The sequence below is a fragment of the Cherax quadricarinatus genome, chromosome 28 (genome assembly GCF_038502225.1).
Source record: "Cherax quadricarinatus isolate ZL_2023a chromosome 28, ASM3850222v1, whole genome shotgun sequence".
Classification (NCBI taxonomy): Eukaryota; Metazoa; Arthropoda; class Malacostraca; order Decapoda; family Parastacidae; genus Cherax; species Cherax quadricarinatus.
Window position 1 is genome coordinate 2,529,454 of NC_091319.1, and position 17,095 is coordinate 2,546,548.

General features: G+C 44.6%; 2 protein-coding genes across 3 annotated transcripts in view; both read right to left on the reverse strand.

The window, feature by feature from the left end:
- The window catches only part of LOC128693143 (nephrin-like), a 30,898-nt gene extending 18,276 nt beyond the window's left edge, over window positions 1–12,622 (reverse strand). The window contains exons 1-5 of the mRNA XM_070089560.1: window positions 12,595–12,622; window positions 12,355–12,474; window positions 11,720–11,908; window positions 5,278–5,395; window positions 2,095–2,273 (exon numbers count right to left, since the gene is read on the reverse strand). Of these exons, the coding sequence (XP_069945661.1) occupies window positions 2,095–2,273; window positions 5,278–5,395; window positions 11,720–11,908; window positions 12,355–12,474; window positions 12,595–12,622 (634 nt within the window). The remainder of the gene's footprint in view (window positions 1–2,094; window positions 2,274–5,277; window positions 5,396–11,719; window positions 11,909–12,354; window positions 12,475–12,594) is intronic.
- Window positions 12,601–17,095, reverse strand: part of LOC138853311 (kin of IRRE-like protein 2) — a 217,184-nt gene continuing 212,689 nt past the window's right edge. For both annotated transcript variants that reach the window (XM_070089314.1, XM_070089315.1), the window contains one exon: window positions 12,601–13,612. In XM_070089314.1, the coding sequence (XP_069945415.1) occupies window positions 13,194–13,612 (419 nt within the window). In that variant the 3' untranslated portion in view covers window positions 12,601–13,193. The remainder of the gene's footprint in view (window positions 13,613–17,095) is intronic.

Genomic DNA, 17,095 nt, shown 5'->3' on the forward strand with positions numbered 1-17,095 from the left:
AGACCCAACTATCACCTGGGAGACCCAACTATCACCTGGTAGACCCAACTATCACCTGGTAGACCCAACTATCACCTGGGAGACCCAACTATCACCTGGGAGACCCAACTATCACCTGGGAGACCCAACTATCACCTGGGAGACCCAACTATCACCTGGGAGACCCAACTATCACCTGGGAGACCCAACTATCACCTGGGAGACGCAACTATCACTTGGGAGACCCAACTATCACCTGGGAGACCCAACTATCACCTGGGAGACCCAACTATCACCTGGGAGACCCAACTATCACCTGGTAGACCCAACTATCACCTGGTAGACCCGACTATCACCTGGGAGACCCAACTATCACCTGGGAGACCCAACTATCACCTGGGAGACCCAACTATCACCTGGGAGACCCAACTATCACCTGGGAGACCCAACTATCACCTGGGAGACGCAACTATCACCTGGGAGACCCAGCTATCACTTGGGAGACCCAACTATCACCTGGGAGACCCAACTATCACCTGGGAGACCCAACTATCACCTGGGAGACCCAACTATCACCTGGTAGACCCAACTATCACCTGGTAGACCCGACTATCACCTGGGAGACCCAACTATCACCTGGTAGACCCAACTATCACCTGGTAGACCCGACTATCACCTGGGAGACCCAACTATCACCTGGGAGACCCAACTATCACCTGGTAGACCCGACTATCACCTGGTAGACCCGACTATCACCTGGGAGACCCAACTATCACCTGGGAGACCGAACTATCACCTGGGAGACCGAACTATCACCTGGGAGACCCAACTATCACCTGGGAGACCCAACTATCACCTGGGAGACCCAACTATCACCTGGGAGACCCAACTATCACCTGGGAGACGCAACTATCACCTGGGAGACCCAGCTATCACTTGGGAGACCCAACTATCACCTGGGAGACCCAGCTATCACCTGGGAGACCCAACTATCACCTGGGAGACCCAACTATCACCTGGGAGACCCAACTATCACCTGGGAGATCACACAAACACCTGGGAGACCAAACCACCAGCCACTCTCATTTTTCCTTCTGTCTTTACTCAAAGTTCTGTTTGTATTCATTAGCGCGTTCGTTCGTTAGCTAATGAGCAGGTAAGATCTCAACTTCTCGCGGGACAGGAATGAGCTCAGCTCCCAACGTATCCCCGAGAGAGTTTAAGAGCTACGCTCAGAGCTCATCGGGTGATCACAGTGCCTGAACTAAGTGTTCCAGATTGTACCAGGGAGGTTACGTTCACAGCACCAGGGCAGTGGAAGACCTGGTGAGGTTGTTCCAGTCAGGGAGGGACCACCTCAAGAAGAGACTGGGGACCCTCATCCTCAGTAAGATTATTCAGGTATACAAAAATCCAGTTACATAGATTATCATGGAAAACAACTGCGGGGGGAGTAGAATGTTGTTTTGGATCCTGTATCGCCTGGTTTGCGATATTTGCTTAATAGATCATGCACAGCAGCATGTGTAAGAACGTAGGATAACCCAAAAAGTCAGAGTGACTTATTTCCATTGGGGTCCTTTGCTGTGTCCACCGGGTCCTCAGAGACGAGAATAAACTTACTTCAGGGAAAACTCAAGGTTCTCCCTAGAGATGTTTGAATATTTTCTTTTACTACTCCTTATATTCTATGTGAACTTTATAAACAAAATACATTAGCAAAAATACAATGGGAAAAAGAATATAACTGACATGTCAGGTCCTACATCTCAAATAGTACATTTCAAAATATGTATATATTAGTCTGAATGCTGGTGTTTAAAGGTACAAAAAATATATGGAATAAAAACCCTTAATATTTTACATTATTTTCACGTATTTTGAGTTTCTAAGGATTTTTCTAACTAGGTGAGTACAAATAGGAAGCGCGTCTGTCTGGCGCTCCGCAGACGGAGGATCAAGCCTCCACGTCATGCGCTGAATGATCCCCATGGATTTAGCGCTTAACATAAATTATAATATAAAAAAAAAATAAGGATTTTTCTTTTTTAGAAAATTTAAAGTTTCTTTCTAAAATATAGTTAGTTTCAAAAAGGATACTTAGAGAGAACTCACAGTTAAGGGAGATGGTGACGTGGGCGGCCATGGGCGTGCTGGTGGCCGGGTTGCTGACCTGACAGGTGACCTGTTGACCGTTGTCTGCAGGCATGACTTGGAAGACGGCTCTCGCCCGGGTCACACCGCCCTCAGTCACCTCCAACTCTGACCCCACCTTCTTACCTCCCTTGTATATCCTGAAACATTGTCATCTTTGGGAAGCTGGTGTGTAAGACACTCCAGTCCTGCTAGATGCAAGATTCTCAGAAAATTAAATACCCTAGTTCTGCTGGAAGTTCCATATATGAAGTTCCAGTTCTGCTGGAAGTCCAATATATGAGGTTCCAGTTCTGCTGAAGGTCCTATATATATATATATATATATATATATATATATATATATATATATATATATATATATATATATATATATATATATATATATATATTTATATATATATATATATATATATATTTCAACAAGTCGGTCGTCTCCCACTGAGGCAGGGTGACCCAAAAAAGAAAGAAAATCCCCAAAAAGAAAATACTTTCATCATCATTCAACACTTTCACCACACTCACACATTATCACTGCTTTTGCAGAGGTGCTCAGAATACAACAGTTTAGAAGCATATACGTATAAAGATACACAACATATCCCTCCAAACTGTTAATATCCCAAACCCCTCCTTTAAAGTGCAGGCATTGTACTTCCCATTTCCAGGACTCAAGTCCGACTATATGAAAATAACCGGTTTCCCTGAATCCCTTCACTAAATATTACCCTGCTCACACTCCAACAGATCGTCAGGTCCCAAGTATCATTCGTCTCCATTCACTCCTATCTAACACGCTCATGCACGCTATATATATATATATATATATATATATATATATATATATATATATATATATATATATATATATATATATATATATATATATATATATATATATATATATATGAAGCTACAGTTCTGCTAGAAGTTATATCCTGCATAAGAAGTTCCAGTTCTGCTGGAAGTTATATCCTGCATAAGAAGTTCCAGTTCTGCTAGAAGTTATATCCTGCATAAGAAGTTCCAGTTCTGCTGGAAGTCATCAAGATTTGGGTCAATGATTTTCCCTCACACAGCGCTGGATCCAACTGTGTTAAAAACCCACCATCAAGACCCCATCAAGACCTCATCAAGACCCCATCTAAAGAACCCAGCTCACATCTTCAGCCTCACTGATATATAATAAATAATTTATAAGATTCACAATTAAAGTATTTTCATATTTCGCCGATTTTTATTTCCCTGGTGGAACTAAGGTAAAAAATATACGAAGTTGAATATCTGAGGGAAAGTAGAGGTAGGTGGGAGGGTAGGTGAGGGGAAAGTAGAGGTAGGTGGGAGGGTAGGTGAGGGGAAAGTAGAGGTAGGTGGGAGGGTAGGTGAGGGGAAAGTAGAGGTAGGTGGGAGGGTAGGTGAGGGGAAAGTAGAGGTAGGTGGGAGGGTAGGTGAGGGGAAAGTAGAGGTAGGTGGGAGGGTAGGTGAGGGAAAAGTAGAGGTAGGTGGGAGGGTAGGTGAGGGGAAAGTAGAGGTAGGTGGGAGGGTAGGTGAGGGGAAAGTAGAGGTAGGTGGGAGAGTAGGTGAGGGGAAAGTAGAGGTAGGTGGGAGGGTAGGTGAGGGGAAAGTAGAGGTAGGTGGGAGGGTAGGTGAGGGAAAAGGAACCTAGGAGGGTTGGGAGGATAAGCACCTAGGAGGAGTGGGAGGATAGGCACCTAGGAGGGGTGGGAGGATAGGCACCTAGAAGAGGTGGGAGGATAGGCACCTAGGAGAGGTGGGAGGATAGGCACCTAGGAGAGGTGAGAGGATAGGCACCTAGGAGAGGTGAGAGGATAGGCACCTAGGAGAGGTGAGAGGATAGGCACCTAGGAGAGGTGAGAGGATAGGCACCTAGGAGGGGTGGGAGGATAGGCACCTAGGAGGGGTGGGAGGATAGGCACCTAGGAGGGGTGGGAGGATAGGCACCTAGAAGAGATGGGAGGATAGGCACCTAGGAGAGGTGGGAGGATAGGCACCTAGGAGAGGTGGGAGGATAGGCACCTAGGAGGAGTGGGAGGATAGGCACCTAGGAGGAGTGGGAGGATAGGCACCTAGGAGAGGTGAGAGGATAGGCACCTAGGAGGAGTGGGAGGATAGGCACCTAGGAGGAGTGGGAGGATAGGCACCTAGGAGGAGTGGGAGGATAGGCACCTAGGAGGAGTGGGAGGATAGGCACCTAGGAGGGGTGGGAGGATAGGCACCTAGGAGGGTGTGGAACTTAAGAGAGAAGTGAAGTAAGGAATGTGTAAGGGAACGAAGAAAGATGTGCGAGAGATAATGAGGAAGGTAACAGAGGAGAAACTTAACGAGGGTGTAAGAAAGATGGAGCAATTGAGAGAGGTGTTTGAATGAAGGGCGAGAGGAAGTGAAAGAGAGAAGAGGGAGGAAGAGAGAGAGAGAGAGAGAGAGAGAGAGAGAGAGAGAGAGAGAGAGAGAGAGAGAGAGAGAAAATGAGTATTCAGATAACACCGAGGAAGTATGGGAGAGAGGGAAATGAGGGAGGGAGGAAGAACGGAAGAGATAACTGGTTATACAATAGACCAAAATTCACATGTCCATTTAAAACAATTAAAAGAATAATTTCGCCATGAGTGACTTTTTCATTGATAATGCAAAGACGACCAAGAAAGGAACATGTATAGTGTAGGGGGTAGAGGTGATATGAAGCGCGGGTAGCGAGTACTGGGTAGACTGGGTAGCAGGAGATGGTGTTACGTGATGGCTGTGTCTAGGTGGCATAGCAAACTGCAGAAGCTGAAGCTGCCTAACTTTTGTTAACTGGTGTTTGAGATTGCTATAAAGGAAGCTTCTAAGCATTTTCGTTTGTGCAGGTCACGTTCCTGGATGACCAGTGTTCCTTGTTGCCTCTGTAGTGAGCCAAGACTTCAGAACGTGACGGCTGAAATCAAGCATATTTATGGACACCAATTCTCAGCTGGAGAAACCTTCCTTTTGCAATTATTACTTGTCACACCATAAATATATATTCTTCCTTCCTGGATATCTGTATTATGAATGAAGAAACCACTCATAGCGAAGTGTTGCCTTTAATAAATGTTGTAACAGTAAGTGTAATCTTCTAGAGTAGAGACAAAAGTGAGGTACCCACGTCAGCGCTGGAGGAGGGTTGCCACCTGTGGAGGTGCACACAACACTCAGCTGGTCGCCAGCCACCACCTGCCGCCCCTCCTTCATTTCTACTTCCACCACCGGCCACCCGGGACGCTCTGACCAAGAAATAAAAACAAACATAAAAACATAATTAAACATTCAAGTGAAGCTCTGAACTCGCGTCTTATTCAGTGCAGAGAGTTGTGAGGTGAGGGGCTCGATTCTCCGTCTGCTGATTTTGAGGCAGACACACTACCTGGAGGCAGACACACTACCTAACTGTACTTACCGATCTGCGCTACGTGACAAATACAACCACTGAAAAATACACACACACACACACATATATATATATATATATATATATATATATATATATATATATATATATACATGCAGTACGCCAAGGGGGTGCGAAGAGCTTCGTACCACTGCAGTGGCTGCCGCTGTCAGAGCTGCTTCTTGATGATGCAGCCTCCGTACATTGTCCTCTTTCCTTAACAAACTAGCATCATCTTATTTCACGAGATGCCTGTGTTGTGTATCACATGCGTTGCTGGGATTGTGCTGGCTTCACGCATGGCTATTATTCCTTAATTTGTTGTTCCTGGAATCCAGCCAGTGCGTCTTCATGCACTGCCATTCACACCATGACACCGGGAACAAAACAGGCGTAATCATCGGCTTTTTTTCCCTTGAGAGCACACATGATTGCGAGCCCACGGTGGCTCGGAGATGAATGTGTCTATATTACACAAATATCCAGCCTCCTGCAATTCACTACCGCACTTCATCCGATCTCTATGGAGCTGAACTCCAGGCTGAGGGACTGACCCCCATCAAATACTTTTTCTCCAAGGTTGATAGACCGATTACATCATCTTTATTTCATTACTACTGCTCCCTTTATATTTGACTGAAGAAGTCTACTGTGTAGGCGAAACGTTTCATAAATAAAGATACTGAACTGTTAGACATGTGTCTTAATTTTCAACTCGTCGGTATTGTATGTTATTTTCAACAGTTTTTACCCAGCTGGGCTGAGGATTTCACCAGTTGTTTGCTAGTCCACTCCAGGTTCCTCTTAGATATATTTCCACTCCCCTCAGCATATGTTCACAACTATGTGAGGTTTAAGACATGCTCAAAGGCTTATGTAAGATAGATAAATTTCCAGAAAAATTCCTCATTGTGGCCGAGGATTCGAGCCCAAATGATACCTTTCTGACCTCCCAGCAGATCACTGTGTGATACTCACGACCACTGCACCAAAAACCTTTAATAATTAAACAAGCTTCGTGTGATCGTATTTGCTTGCATTGCTATTATTATTATAATCAAGGGGGAAGCGCTAAACCCGGAGGATTATACACCGCCTGGGGGGGGATGTTGAAGGCATTCAGGCTTAATTCGGGGAACTGGAGCACAGATCCAATTCCCTAAATCAAGAGCCCCTCACCAACAACAAGGAACCTTCTTTGAGGGGTATTTGCTTGCAACTCCTCTTTTCTGCAACACTGCACACTCCTGATGTGTTGAGTGCAACACGAAAGGCCTAGAGCTATCATTCAACTCCCCCCGCTTCCGTGGTTGTTTGCATCTTGTATCGCTTATTCACGATTTTTGCATTATATATATATATATATATATATATATATATATATATATATATATATATATATATATATATATATATATATATATATATATTTTAGAAAGACACGTAAGCAAACACTATAACATATTTATTAGAAAACGTTTCGGTCCTGGGACCTTGATCACTTCTAACGTCGGTATTTATTAAAAAGGTTTATACCATATATATATATAATCTCATTTTTCGGGTTCCCTACATATGAAAATCGTTTTCATGCAGTGTCCCATTTATTTCAATAATTCCTTTTCTGGGATATAAATTCGTCGTTTGCGATTCCTAGAATGAAATGAAGATTCCGATAATGAGAAAATAAGTGTTGACCTGAGTGAGATTACCACAGCATCTGACGGGCCCTGGACTGCATCTACCGCATCAAGAGTGTATGTGAAGGAAACTGAACGTAGTATAGGTCAACAGACGAGCCCTGTGGATAGCGTGTTTAGAGGTGCGTCTAGTAGTGTTGGGTGCGCTAAAAGTGCGCTTCGATCCTCCCAGCTGCGTTCTAGCGCATCCTCATGCGTCCAGAGTAGCATCACTAACAGGAACTATACCATCAAGAGTCGTTGGCTTTTTATTTCGCCAGTGGTGTGGGTCGCTCAGGCTCGCACAGAAAAGAACTCAAAACTCTCCAGAACTTTCACATTAAAATGCTAAAAATCTTGAGGAAAAGTTTTCTGTGGCGGCTCCACGTTTACCCTCGTTAAATGTTACACCTCAGCAATTATGAAGCAAGATGTTTAGTTGTTTATGAAGTGAATGAGAAATTACTGTGGGCAAGACGACATTATTCTTAGTGTGTGTGTGTGTGTGTGTGTGTGTGTGTGTGTGTGTGTGTGTGTGTGTGTACTCACCTAATTGTGGTTGCAGGGGTCGATACTCAGCTCCTGGCCCCGCCTCTTCACTGATCGCTACTAGGTCCTCTCTCTCTCTCTCTCTCTCTCTCTCTCTGCTTCCTGAGCTTTGTCATACCTCGTCTTAAAGCTATGTATGGTTCCTGCCTCCACTACATCACTTGCTAGGCTATTCCACTTCCTGACGACTCTGACTGAAGAAATACTTCCTAACATCCCTCTGACTCGTCTGAGTCTTCAGCTTCCAATTGTGACCCCTTGTTTCTGTGTCCCCTCTCTGGAACAACCTGTCTCTGTCCACCTTATCTATTCCACGCAGTATTTTGTATGTCGTTATCATGTCTCCCCTGACCCTCCTGTCCTCCAATGTCGTCAGTCCGATTTCACTCTACCTTTCTTCGTAGGACATATCCCTGAGCTCCGGAACTAGCCTTGTTGCAAACCTTTGCACTTTCTCTAATTTCTTGACGTGCTTGACCAGGTATGGGTTCCAAACTGGTGCTGCATACTCCAGTATGGGCCTGATGTACACCGTGTACAGTGTCTTACACGATTCCTTACTAAGGTATCGGAACGCTATTCTCAGGTTTGCCAGGCGCCCATGTGCTGCAGCAGTTATGTATGTGTGTGTGTGTGTGTGTGTGTGTTATACTAAATTTTATCGTAAAAACAGTTTTTGTTTACAGCTGGTTAGGAACGACAGTCTTGAAGCCTTATATAAAAACACGGGTTCACCCGCTACAAACCATGGGTTCATCTTCCCAGAAAACTTCTCACGGGTGTCACACAACACGGGTTCATCCTCCCACACAACACGGGCTCAAGAGCGCCACAAATCCGGATTCACCAGCACCACAAGACATTGGAATTACTGTCACGATTCATCTATACACAATCTCTTCAAATCGAACTATATCAGAGAACGAATACACTAAAAAAAAATCCTTTTCCACTGCGCATTCAACGGTAATCGAGGCTAAACGACGAGGGGAACTAAATTATACAACACTCTCGGTGTCTGGGATCCCTTGAGCGCCATGTGCTGATGTTGACAACTGCGATACGTCTCTTACCTCTTCCGGTATTGATGAAACACAACAATATGCTGCTGCTACGTTTATATTATTATTATTTACATTATTTCTTCCTTTATTGGTCTTAGGGGTCAGCGACCTACAAAGACGTTATTAGGTCAGGGGCTCCTTCCCCGTTTTAATCTTCTAGAAATATTTTCACCCGACAACCAGGAGAGGAGGAAATATGTGTCTGCCTGCAAATGAATGGTATATAGTACTGATAAGATGAAAGATTAGACAAGTGTGCTCTTTACCAAATCCAAGGTTGAGGGAATGATTACCTCAATTTTTGTACGGTTCTACTGTCTTTACATTATGCCCTTGAATTTGCATTGCTAAAGCCACTGGATGGCGAAACGTCTACAGTAAAGATACCCAGATGTTGCACATGTGTCTAATTCTTCATTATGTTTACCTTACTTAAGAAGTACAACGTGTCAGTGTAGTGTGGAAGTGTGGAGCGTCAGTGTGGGTACAGGGGATCATCAGAATATAGAGTAGCCTAATGTTAGGCTATCCTTGCCAGGAATAAAAAGTGTGTATTGTCAATACGGGCAGCGCGTACGTTATAAATGTAAGCGAGGCGCTCTGAGAGAAAGAGAGAGAGAGAGAGAGAGAGAGAGAGAGAGAGAGAGAGAGAGAGAGAGAGGATCCTCAAAAAATAAGTGTTGGCGATGTTTGGGTCATCGTCATGTAGAAAATTTCTTCTATACATGGAAGGTGGTTCAGCTCACAGAGACGCAGGAAAGGACGACGAGGAAGGTCGTAAAGAGAACAGAAGGTAAAAGAAGGCGAGATGGAGAAGATTCTGTTGCAAAAAACATGTCAAAGGAAACTGCTGGACTGTGTAAGGTTAGAGATGCGTTAGGGAAAGTTACGATGGATGTGGGACAGCTGAACGTTCTCACAGCGATTAGCACAGTAGGAGGAAGACCAGTCCGCAGTGGAAGGTTTAAACTTATGGGAAATAGCCAGGTTGGTCCACTGATTTTTGCCTAAAGTGTAGATATATCTTTCCCAGAGAGAGCAATGGCGCCGGATCCCGGAGGACCAAGAATATCTCTTCGAGCTCCGAGGTCGACTTCACGAGAGTATCAGCCTTGTCATTGATTAAGTAACCAGATCAAGGTGATGAGCATGACACATGAGTTTGCTTTATTAACACTGTTACGCAAATATCTCATTTGAGTCTGACTCCATCCAGTATAGGTATGTCTTACATGGAATCAGGAAGCTAAAGAGTCTGTCCAATTTTTCAAATAGTGTAGAATCTGTGGTTTAGTCCATGGCAGAGTTCGGCAGAGAAGACCGATATAAGGTTTGGTACACGGAACCTGAGGGAACATTCGGTTGACCTTATACTAACATCCACACATTTCACTTGTCCTGAAGCCTTCAGGGTATAGGTGGACGCGAGTAACGTAGCGGACGAGAATTTTTCTAAAGAGCTGATGTACCACCTCCAGCTCAAATTTATTTTTGATTGGGAGCCACGACGTACACAGTGATTTTTGGAAGGCTCCCAAATCGCTCGCTCTCTTTTCTTTCACCAACTTGTCTACCTCAGTTCGATGCTGGACGCTTGACAAAGACTAGAGTCTGACTCCCAGGGGCCTGCAATGATTCCAAAGAGACTACTGACCGTGTTTAACCGGGCTACAGAGTGGATGGTTAATTGATGATTTCCTGGATGTTATATTGTGGAGGAGTATTAGATAGAATACTTTAATCATTAAATTAGATACGAAATAAACTAAAATCTCAGTAGTATATACACTGAAACATCTCTCAGCGCACCTACGTTCGAACAACATAGATAAATACCTCTTTGTGAAAGTGCACTGACCCACAGATCAAAAATACACATCTCTCGGTATATATATATATATATATATATATATATATATATATATATATATATATATATATATATATATATATATATATATATATATATATATATATACTGAAATATGAGAACTGGTCTCATCCGCGGTTTCCAAAGATTATTGATGTTTTATCACGTATTCCAGATTTATTTGTTTACTTCCTGTGTAATCACAAACCACATTTAAAAGCGCCTTCCCTTAAAACTCTCTATGGGATCTGCTGCAACCACCCCTTTCCAGATTGCTCGACCTGGAAACCGTCTTCGAGGATGGAACGATCCCCAACAACCTGAATGGTCAGAGCCATTATAACAGGACTGAGAATCGATCCTTCACTACTAATTGTTCTAAATGGCACACACGAGGTATAACGCTTCATTTAATACACCATTTCCAAAGAGTTCATGACCTCTCATTTTTTTTTGTTTGACATCTCGAAGAGACTCGCAACTCAGTGGTAGAGCGTTCAGGGTCCAGTTGAAATAACCCAATTAGATTCTGGGAGGAGTGGAGACGCGGGACATGCTTCCTTACACCTGTTGTTCCTGGTCATTTAGCAATAAACAGGTAGTCTTCCCTTGAAGAGGGACTTACACTGTGGCGTATGGTGGGTTACTGTCACAGGGTTTGCGCTGTGCGTGATCCAACTAGCTGTGGGGTGTACAGTGCTGTCTCAGAACATCTGCCTCAGTATTGCATAACAGGGGACAGAAAAATTAGGTTCCCATTATGATCCATGATTGTATTATTGAGTGAGCTTAATATTCATGATGAATTTGTCATCTTTGGTGGGAGTGCGGTGCTCACCTAGCACACCCAGAATATACGTCACTGGAACAGGTGGAACAGATGTAAAGAAACTTAGCCATACGTCTCGCTCCGCCCGCGGACCAAACCCGGGTGTTTTCATTTATGAGCCGAACTTTCAAAACACTAGCTTATAGAATTACCTGTATCAAACACTTACTGATGACGGTAATGTGGTGTGTGTGGTTGAGGATGTGGTGGGTGACCTGGTGTGTGGCCAGGCAGTCTGCTGTGGTCTGACTGACCTGGTGTGTGGTGGGCAGGTGGTGGGTGAGATGAGATGTGGTCACCCATCCACCATCTGGGTCTTCCGTCACCACACCCGCCCCTGAACCACCTATGTCTGACCCTGCAAAGGGAAACGGAAAATGGATGACATGATTTTTTCCTAGAGAATTATTTTGTTTCCAAGTATTTTATTTAGCTGAGTAAAGCCAGGATTATGACTTCTAGTTTAAGGAAGACAGCAAAGCCATAATTTCCAGCTTATGGAAGAGAACAAAGCCACAACTTCTGCTTTGCTGGAGGGAGACAGCCCATAATTCCGTTGCATTGGAAAGAGATAGTCCTTAACTCTGCTGCACTGGGAGCATAAAGTACCTAACCTCTGCTGCAGGTGAAGCAGACAACTGCCCACTTCTGCTGCAGGTGAAGCAGACAGGTGACCACTCGCCTTAAGACGATAGGTGAAGTTGGCAGGTGAAACGGGAAAGGAAATCAGTCACCTTAAAGAAGCCAGGTGAGGGGTGGCAGGTGAAATAAGTGACAGGTGAGGCGACACAAGAGATCACTCACCTTGAAGGCGCCAGGTGAGGCTGGCTGGAGGGTTGGCAGGTGAGGTGACGCAGGTGAGGGTGAACAGCTGGCCTGCCGCCACCACAGTTGGACCTGAGATGGTCACCCGTTCAGGGGAGTCTGCCAGGTGCAAATTGACGTTAATTTTGTAGGAACCGGAATGTTTAAGATGTACTAGTAAGTGTGTGTGTTAATTAATATTTTGTCATTAGACACTTGGCCTACTGTGTGTGTACTCACTTATTTGTGGTTGCAGGGGTCGAGTCATAGCTCCTGGCCCCGTCTCTTCACTGATCGCTACTAGGTCCTCTCACTACTCCATGAGCTTTATCAAACTTCGTCTAAAAACTGTGGTTCCTGCCTCCACCTGACCAGCCGGGCTGTGGTTCGTACGTTGGATTGCGTGCAGCCAGCAGTAGCAGCCTGGTTGATCAGACACTAATCCACCATGAGGCCTGGTCACAGACCGGGCCGCGGGGGCGTTGGCCCCCGGAATTCTCTCCAGGTAAACTACGTCACTTGCCAGACTTTCACTTCCTGACGACTCTATGACTAAAAAATACTTCCAAACAACATCTAAGTCTTCAACTTCCAACTGTGACCCCTTGTTTCTGTATCCCATCTGTGTGTGTGTGTGTGTGTGTGTGTGTGTGTGTGTGTGTGTGTGTGTGTGTGTGTGTGTGTGTGTGTGTGTGTGTGTGTGTGTGTGTGTGTCTGTGTTGTACAATTTTCCTGGAGACTTACAATGTACAGTGACCGGGGACTTACAGTGTACAGTGACGGGGAGACTACAGTGTACAGTGACGGGGAGACTTACAGTGTACAGTGACAGGGGAGACTTACAATATACAGTGACGGGGAGACTTACAGTGTACAGTGAGAGTAACATTGGCAGTGAGAGGTCGCGGGAGGAGATCACTGGAGACGCGACACTCGTACACTGCTTCATCCTCTGCTCTAACAGCTCTGACCAGCTGCATCATGCTCACTACCCTCGATGGTCGTGTGCTGCTGCTGCTGCTGTCGTCAGCTGCGCTGTTGGGGCTGGTAGTTGTGGTAGTGGAGGTGGCGCTGGTGGTAGGCTGGTTCATCCTCACTAGGTGGGTGAGGGCCAGGTTGAGGGGCCGCCCGTGTCGATACCAGGTCACCCATGGGCGGGGCCGTCCACCCACCACCTGGCACACCAAGGTTCTCTGCTCCCCTTCCACCAGAACCTCACCTGTTGTGTACCCGCTGATGGCAGGTGGCCCAGGTGGGTCTGAAAAAAGGAGGCTAGATGGTGAGGTATTAAACAGGTGGCTCTGGTGAGTCTGAAAGGTGAGTCAGATGGTGAATTATCACTCAGGATTCTTCATTAAGCCAAAATAAGACTAAAACAAAGAAATTCAAGAAATTCATGTGTAAACAGTAGGTCTATGCACTATTCCTACTGTGAATATGAAAACGGTATACAGTACCGATAGGTTGAGAGGACAAGTGCAACAGTTAGGCATCTTCATTCCGAAACGTTTCGCCTACACAGTAGGCTTCTTCAGACGAGTACAGAAGAAGTAGCAGAAACAGTAGATGTGAAGACAATGTAATCAGTCCATCACCCTTGAAGACGTAGCTTTGAGGTGGTCAGTCCCTCAGCCTAGAGAAGAGTTGTGCTCCATAGTCTGAAACAATGTGAAGCTGAAGCAACAGTGTGGAGACTTATATACTGTCACAACTCTTTTCCAGGCTGAGGGACTGACCACCTCAAAGCTACGTCTTCAAGAGTGATGGACTGGTTACATCGTCTTCACATCTACTGCTTCTGCTAACTCTTCTGTATTCGACTGAAGAAACCTACTGCCTGGGTGAAACGTTTCGGAATAAAGATACCTAACTGTTGCATTTAGGTCTTACTTATCGACTAGGCCTAGTCTTTTTTTTTCAGTTTACAGTCATGGCTTCTTGTTGTTATTACTGATATTGCTAAGAAACCTTCTTTACCACGAGAGTTACAGTCCTCAAATTCCTCTCGATGTGTCCAACGCAGAGAAAAATATTAAAGACACTGCTTCCAAGGTAGTGACGCCGATCCCATTTTCTTGTAAAAACAAATCTTTGTTGTCCCGTTTTCGAAGATCTAGATTTCGTTTTCTAATATCTCGTTCCCATTTTCTAAAATTTTGTTTCCATTTTCAGTGATATTTTTTCCTAATTTGACTAGCTAGTTCATGTTTTCTAAGATAGTTTTCTCATTTTCTCTGTTCCTTTCCCATTTTCAGAGATTTCGTTCCCATGTTCCAAGTTCTCTTTTCTCACTAGGATCTTCCCCCACCCCCCTCCTCCCATTTCCACATATTTCCCTATTTTCTCAAAATTTGTAAAATTTCTCTCGAGTCTGCATATTCAAAAATGTATGTTCCCCAAATTTTGGTTTTCCATTCAGCTTCCCAGCATAAATAGTATCTCCCGTGTAATTTCCCACAGTGTTCAGGGTGCCTTCAATCTTCCTTAAAGCAACCTGGCACTACCATTGCTTAAGTATACCCCTCTACCATGCATGTCCTACCACCACCCATGCATGTCCTACCACCACCCATGCATGTCCTACCACCACCCATGCATGTCCTACCACCACCCATGCATGTCCTACCACCATCCATGCATGTCCTACCACCACCCATGCATGTCCTACCACCCATGTATGTCCTACCACCACCCATGCATGTCCTACCACCATCCATGCATGTCCTACCACCACCCATGCATGTCCTACCACCACCCATGCATGTCCTACCACCATCCATGCATGTCCTACCACCACCCATGCATGTACTACCACCATCCATGCATGTCACATCATCGCTCAAGCATGTTTAGCCACACGTCAGCTTAGGTGAAGGTCATATCTGTTACTGTGACCTTTACCTTTTACTCCAGAGGGTAAAACACGAAGGCAGTAGTAAGATTTCCTCTGGTAGGAAAGCTGAGGTCTCGAACCTCCGAACAGCAATCAGGTGCTCACTATCACTCAACAGCTCAGCTTAGCAGTAAGATATAAGTAACAAAATCGGACTCGAGAACAGATTATTCCGATTATCTGTATTCGTAACATAATTATGACTCAATGTTTTAGATGTTATGTTAATCTCCAGGGTTTATTACCTGGACCTCAGCAAATTCAATGTTTTAGAGACGATGGTATATAGAGGAACCTCAAACACGTATTGTTAAATAGGTTTCCTTCAGGGGATACATTGAAATTTTCGTGTATTCGTTAAATTCTATGAGTAACATCACCACGGGTGTTCGTGCTCACGTCCTTGGAAAGGCCTGGAGATATCAATTTAGTTTAGGTTCTGATTAGCTGTTCGTCTGGGTTTGGCTTGAGCCTGGCGTCGAGTAGGTTTGAGAGCGACGTAAACACTTCCTAGTTAATGACATTTTCTGGCAGACTCAGGAAGTAGAGAGTTCTGGCGTCTCTCCCTGTCTCTCCAGGTCACGTCGACAGCAATACTGGGGCACTGTCTCTCCCTGTCTGTCTCAGGTTACGTCGACAGCAGTGTGATGGCATTGTCTCTCCCTGTCTCTAGATTACGTCGACAGCAGGTGTCTTTGTCTTCCAGTCTACCTTGGTTACTTTGACAGCATTGTGAAGGCTGTCTCTCTTGATTACCACAAACACACACACACACGACAATATCAACATAGACGTTTAATTAATGCGAGAAAAACCTAGCTACCACTCTGGAATTTTGAGTGGTTGGCTGCCTCGGAGGAAGGTAAACTAGTGAACAAGTGCTAAACTAGAAACACTTAAAAGAACCTTGAGATTTGAAGACGGTGATATGAAGCGAAAATCTCCTCAGAACATTCGTCAGACCAAAACTAGAATATTCAGCCCAAGCTTCGTGACCGAAGAAAAAAAAATGGAACCAGGATGGTGGGGTCATTTCCTTTTTTTTTTTCTGTCAGGAGAAATGGTAAAGGTTCTCCTGACGAGGATCTTAAGTCACATGATGGCCATTTAACTGTATGAACAGTTAAGCCATTTCCTGGCTTAACTGTAGGAGTACAGGTGTTACAACAACTGAAGGAAGAAGTACAGGTGTTACAAATGAAGGAAGAAGTACAGGTGTTACAACCACTGAAGACGGAAGCACAGGTGTAACAACCACTGAAGGTGTCTGCACAGTAGGAAGCAAATCACCGAGGTGCACAGCATGTCAAGAAATAACCAAAACGGCATTCAGGAACCTTAACAATTGTAAGACTTGCCACATAATAAGCAGCTCCAGAAACTAAAGAAACTTCAGAGAGGTTCAACGCCCGACCAGTCCCGGTTATGTAGAGGATCTAAGAGAACAAAACTTGACAACATTAGATGAGAGAACTACCAACAGAGATGATAATGTGTAAGACACTCACATGTGACAAGACAGACAGATACAGACTGAAGGAAGGGGAGGAGGAGGAATTAAGGTCCCATAGATGCAAGTTTGAAACACAAACGAGTCACAAGAATAGAAAAAAAAGCTAATATGAGGGTAATAAAAAAGTGGACGATTAGGGTAGTGAAGCAGTAGAGACTCCTTACACAGACTGAATAATATGTATGAAAAAAATCCACGAGGCTAGAAACCAACAGCATCCAGGTGGAGATGTATCAACTGGTATCTTCATCCACTGTGACTAGTTACTAGTTTATAATCTCTCCTTTCCTCTCCCCCTCCCCAAAAAAAAAGATATGCTTTAAGATGCTCTTCAT